This window comes from Pituophis catenifer, unplaced genomic scaffold, assembly GCF_029215685.1.
Source record: "Pituophis catenifer annectens isolate HBS135680 unplaced genomic scaffold, rPitCat1.0.hap2 SCAF_2, whole genome shotgun sequence".
Taxonomy (NCBI): domain Eukaryota; kingdom Metazoa; phylum Chordata; class Lepidosauria; order Squamata; family Colubridae; genus Pituophis; species Pituophis catenifer.
Genome location: NW_027256882.1, coordinates 174355068 through 174361067, shown reverse-complemented (window position 1 = coordinate 174361067; position 6000 = coordinate 174355068). Strand labels below are relative to the sequence as shown.

The 6000-nt window shown below is 37.5% G+C and overlaps 1 protein-coding gene across 2 annotated transcripts in view; it reads right to left on the bottom strand.

Moving 5' to 3' along the window:
- Positions 1–6000, bottom strand: part of PLP2 (proteolipid protein 2) — a 29141-nt gene continuing 23141 nt past the window's right edge. For both annotated transcript variants that reach the window (XM_070938101.1, XM_070938102.1), the window contains one exon: positions 1–1648. Coding sequence is in view for 1 of the 2 variants with exons in the window: in XM_070938102.1 (XP_070794203.1) it covers positions 1629–1648 (20 nt within the window). In the remaining variant the exon portion in view is untranslated. The remainder of the gene's footprint in view (positions 1649–6000) is intronic.

The window sequence follows — 6000 nt, the reverse complement described above, 5'->3', positions numbered from 1 at the left end:
CCAATTCAGATATCATTTATTTGCATTTTCAACTATTTTATTTCTCCAGCAAGCACAAAATAAAACCAAGCTGCCCAAGGTCCAACAGGAGAGAATTGGACGAGAGATGGCAACAGACATTCTCCTTTCTCTACTATCTTTCCTGCCAATGCAGACAATGTGTTCTAAGCTTAAGGCAATGATATACATTCCCCAGAAGAAAATCAGGCCGCATATGTGTCTCCTAATAGATCACTGAGGCCCTAGCCAAGGCTGTATTCTGCACTACACCAAAATAATTATTAAAAAATACCCAGAAATCAGCACCAAGGTAAGCCAAGTTCTCTTCTTTGGGAAAAAAAAATGGCCTTTAACAAGTATATGAGTGCATAACCCATACATGTCACTGGAAGGCAAAATCACAAAACTCTGTGTCACTTATTTTGGCCATGTCATGCGGTGGGTAATTCACTGGTGAAAGCAATTATGCTTGGAAGAGTTAAGTGGGGAAAGGAAAACAGACTGCTGAAGAACACAGTGGCTGGACATCATCAAAGCTGACATCAGCCAGAGCTTAAAAAAAACCCTCAAATAGTGCAAGATCGGAAGATATGGGGAAACCTGGCCCACAGAATTGCCGTGAGTTGGACACGACTGAATGGATAACATCATCATCAAGTATATGAATTTGCATATTTTATATAAAAGTTTGCTATGTTTACTATTTTTATATTTAAAAATTTTTACAAAATAGGCCAGGGTAATGAATTTTGCCTGGCAGTAGAGTTTTACCTCTGAGCCCTGGAAGTCTAATTCAGTAAAGTTTTCCTTAATCTGGAAGTTTCAGTAGCTCATGACCACCCAAACTCACTTTTTCTATTTGCTCACAATGACTGAACATACACATAACCCTACTCCGTAACCTGGTGCCTTTTTTAAAGACCGAGGTTCCCCCTAAGAGAGATAAGATTAGGGGAGAAAATAAATGGTGTAGAAAAAGTTACCAACGTAGGATGCCTTTTAAGCGCTTGCTTTATTAAAAAATAATAACTTATCAAAAAGGGGTATTTAAGATGGCTTAGTGAAATTTCAAACACCTTTTCATGGGGTGGAACTCAAACTCTTCAAAAGTTACAAACTTTTGAAAAAGTCCTATTTGTTAGATTTCAAAACAGTGGATTCTTATTTGAAACTCTGGCTGCAAGCACCTGGAGTCTGCAGACACCCCAAAGAGAAGGTCCGGGGGCCCCTTTGCACTTTGCTGCTATTTTCTACTAATAGGACTAAACATGTAAAGGCTTATTTTCTTTGCATCTCAACTAGAGAGTAAATGGAATTACTCTCAATCTGATGCAGTCAATAGTTACAAACCTATGAAATCCATCTTACTGGGGTCTGCAATTTCCCTGGAGGATTCCAGAACTGCCCTTCTTTTCCATTTCCTGGAACAGTTTCATAAAGTGGAAACAAGAGGAAAGGACCTGCCAATTCAGACAACAATCAGTCCTACTGGGCATCCAAGAAAAAGAGGCTGTGATGTTGCCAAATTGATACGGGGAGGTGGTCTCTTGGGGACAGATCCCACAGAAGGCAATAGGAGATGGGTCCAGTGTGGTGTTTTGTCTTGAGGTGAAAGAGGGATGGCGTCTTCAAATCCCTTCTGTAGGCTCTGTAATAAAGCAGATAAAGGACAGACAGATATTAAGCAAAGTTATTCTTGTAACTTGTTTGTTCTTGCTAGGAAAGATGAGAACTGCTGGCCAACGATTCTAATTCTAGCTAGAAGCTATTTATTGCTATTCATCACCATCCCATCCCTAGGAATAAATAAGAAGCTGTAACATTGCTCCCTGCTTTGCAACTGTCAGGAAAACAGTGAAAGTACAGGATATACATTTTACAAATAAATACAATATGAATAATATGGGCCACTGTAAGGCCCAGAGATGGGGCCACGAAGATTATTATACTGTATGTTCCTGGAAAGACACTTGAATACAGATGTCAAAGGCTGGATTGATTAAATGACTCATTTCAACCTTTGAATAGGCTGTCTCTTTGACCGGAAGACTGGACAATAGGATTCTATGCAGTTTGGGTTCTGTTCATTGTTTAAAAACTGAGCAGTAGTAATTTTTCCATTGATGTACTTAGTATTGTATCTGATTGCTGTATTTGATTTCATTTTGATTTAGCTCTTCGTCTTCATTGTTGCTAGTTCGTTTTATCTGAGTTTTTAAATGTTCTGTTTTATATGTATTCACATGTTTTGCTTTTGTTTTGTAGTTCTACAAATTAAAAAGATAATGGCAATACAATTATCTATCAAGGGAGACAAAAATTGAAACACTGTCAGGCTGAGCTGACGCTAAAAATATCAGTATGCATGCATATATTTCTTTCCAATCAGTTGGAAAGCTTAGTCCTAGAGTCTAGGTGACTTAAAATACAGAAAACAAAACAAAACAAAACAAAGGAATTAAAAATCAAGGAATTATATTTTTTTTAAAAAAATAATTACAACATTCATATTCTTCAGCTGTTAAACTATAAATTGAATTGCATTTGACTATCAGGGAATATTTTTTAATGAAAATATATTAACAATGCCTTGCATTAAAATGCACTAGCCTTAAAAGATCTATTAAAAATAAAAATGTAATGCTGGTAATTTAAAATGAAATGGATTCCCTGGATTCTTCTCATTTGAGATTTTGGCTGGAGAACACTGGCATTGGCATTGGTTGGTGATCTGTGGCAGGACTGGTGTGGGAAAGTAACTTTCTTGGCCCTGCTGAATCTCCCAGCTGCCTTTAATATCTTCACTTATGATATCTTTCTGGATTGGCCTTATCCCGTTTTCTTCCTTCCTGCATGGGTGATTCCATTTGGTGGTGCAGAGGGAGAGGTCAAACGTGTGGGCTTTGTTTTGTAGAACGCTGCAATGCTTAATCCTCTCTCCTATAGAAATTGCTGGCGGAGGCCACCCACTTCATTGGGTGGAAGCATCATCGATATGTTAGATAGAAGAGCCGCGGTGGCACAGTGGTTAGAGTGCAGTACTGCAGGCTATGTCTGTTGATCACCAGCTGCCAGCAGTTTGGCAGATCGAATCTCACCTGGCTCAAGGTCGACTCAGCCTTCCATCCTTCCGAGGTTGGTAAAATTAGGACTAAAATGAGATTGTTGGGGGAAATACGCTGACTCTGTAAACCCCTTAGAGGCTGTAAAGCACTTACAAAGTGGTATATAAATCCAAGTGCTATTGCTATGGCTATGTTAATGATAGCCACATGTGTATATCTTTCCTGGGCTAAACAGAAGATATATTTGGGGTTCTCTTCTGCTTCCACGAGGGGAGAAACAGATTTAGACCTAACTCTAGCAAAAATAGAATGGCTGTTGATTCAGAAGCAGGGGATTTCAGCAGGAGTCCATCGTTAGCTCTGAATAGGGCTGCGCTTGTTAGAAATCGAGGATCTTGCCCAATAATTACTCAGAGTCTGTTATGATAATAGTAATCATTTATTCACATCTGATCTCTTACAGAATGTGCAGAAAAGGACACAAGAGTCTGTAAGGATTCGATATATATACAAAGGAGGAGTGGTCAAGGGTAAGTAGGAGTGGTTTTGGGGATGATGTACACAAAAATGGGAGGTAACTACAATTATGTACAGAAGCAAATATATTAGGCATTTACATATGTGACAGAACCCCCTCTAAATGCCTAAGATAGTTGTATGTTGAGCTTTGACCTTAAATATGAATGCTGCTTGTTAGGTAAGGGTTTCGTAAGTATGTCTGCTATTCGCTCACTAGTTTCACAATGAACAGTTTTTAGAAATCCAATATTAGACAACTGCCTTACATGCTTATACTTAATATCGATGTGTCTGGATCTTTGACTCACTGCATCTGATTTGGAGATTTGTATGGCAGCTTTATTATCTTCACAAATGATGATGGGATAATTGGGTTCATTCCATATTGTAGTTAATAAATCGTCAAACCATATGAGGTTATTTGCTGCTTTTGACAAACACACAAATTCAGCTTCAGTAGTAGATGTAGCAACTAGATTTTGTTTTCCTGTATACCAATGGATGGGACAACCATTGAGAAAGAGGATATACCCTGAAGTGCTTTTTCTAGTTTTTACATCACCTGCCCAATCAGCATCAGCATAACATGAGAGTGTGGGTATTGATGAGTTACTTGGCTCTAATCTTAGAGATGCTCCTGAACTATGTTTCAAGTACTTAATGATTTTTTTAACCGCTTCCCAATGATAAATAGTAGGATTGCTTACATATCTGGATAGTAAATTGACAGGTAATGCTATATCAGGTCTGGTCCAATTAGCTATATACAATAAAGAACCTATTGTTGACCTATATAATTTGTTGTTAGTGAAAGGATCGTTTTCATTATGCATGTTCTTTACAAAATCAGGATGCATAGGGGTTTCGCAGTACTTAGCTTCATTCATATTACATTTTTTCACTAATTCTAATATTTTTTCTTCTTGGCATAATTGGAATCCCTTTTGTGTTTGTGTGATGTGAACTCCTAGGTACTTGTTTATTTTTCCTAGGGATTTTAGAGAGAAATGTTTGTTCAATTCCTGAGCAAAGATCTCACATTTTTGTTTCTGGTTCCCTATATATAAAATATCATCAACATATATGAGAACATATTCTGTACAATCCTTGTTTTTCTTATAAAAGAAACACATATCAGCATGAGTGGGGGAGAATCCTATTGATTTTAGTATGGTGGACAAACAATCGTACCATTGTTTTCCAGATTGTTTCAGTCCGTATAGGCTTTTATTTAATAGCCATGTGTTGCCTTCTAGTGGGTGTATTCCAGGAGGAGCTTTAACATATATTTTCTTGTCCAGTTTGGCATGCAGATAGGCAGTTTGAACATCGAATTGATATACATCTAATTTCAAGATTGAAGCAATCACTAAGGCACATTTTACGCTTTCTATTCTTACTGTAGGAGGGTAGGTTTCCGTATAATCTTCAGGATATTTTTGGGCAAATCCTTGGGCAACTAATCTAGCTTTATATATGATTTCATTGTTATCTAGGGTCTTTATTTTATATATCCATTTTGTTCCAATTGGAGATTTATCATTAGGTACTGGTGAGGGGGTGTATACATCTAGTTCTTTTAGACTATTTAGTTCCTTTTTCATGGCTATTTCCCATTTATTTCTCTCCTCATGAGGTAGTTTCGTTACTTCTTCATATGAAGTAGGGGTATATTCTTCAGTATGTATTGACATGATAAAATCATTGTATTTACTAGGTTTTTTGTTTCTGCTCTCTCTGATAGGTCTGTTCTCAGGTGTTATAGACTCATGTAGGTATCTTGCTTCTTTATCAGAGAGAGTGTCCAATTTCAATGATGGGTGATTTTCTTTCCAATCTTTAGTATCAATCTCTTTGTGTTTGGGTTTGATTACTAGTTGTGTGTTATGATTTGTACTATCTGGATCTAATTGATTGTTTGTGTTGTGTGCGGTGTGAGTTATCTCGTTTAGGTGAATCTTGGACCAATTAGTGTGTTCATGAAATGTGGCTGACCTGGAGATTATGAAGTTGTTTTGGTTGTCAATAAATCTATATCCTTTGGTGCCAGATTCGTACCCCATGAATCTGAGTCTTTTGGATACTTTGTCTCCTTTTCTCCTAATTTGTTTGGGGATGAGGACGTCAGCTGTGACTCCAAAAATATGTAAATGAGATATGCTGGGTTTTCTTTTATACATTAACTCGTAAGGAGTTGAATTTATTGTGCTGGACCATAATCTGTTGATTGTATAGCTAGAATATAGGACGGCTTCTGACCAGAATGCCTTTCCTAGTCCAGCATCTTCTAGTATGCACCTCATCATTACCTGTAATGTCCCATTCTTTTTTTCTGCAATACCATTCTGAAAGGCCGAAAATGGACAAGATGTGTAATGAAGTATTCCCTGTTCCCTAAGCCATCTAGAAAAATCCT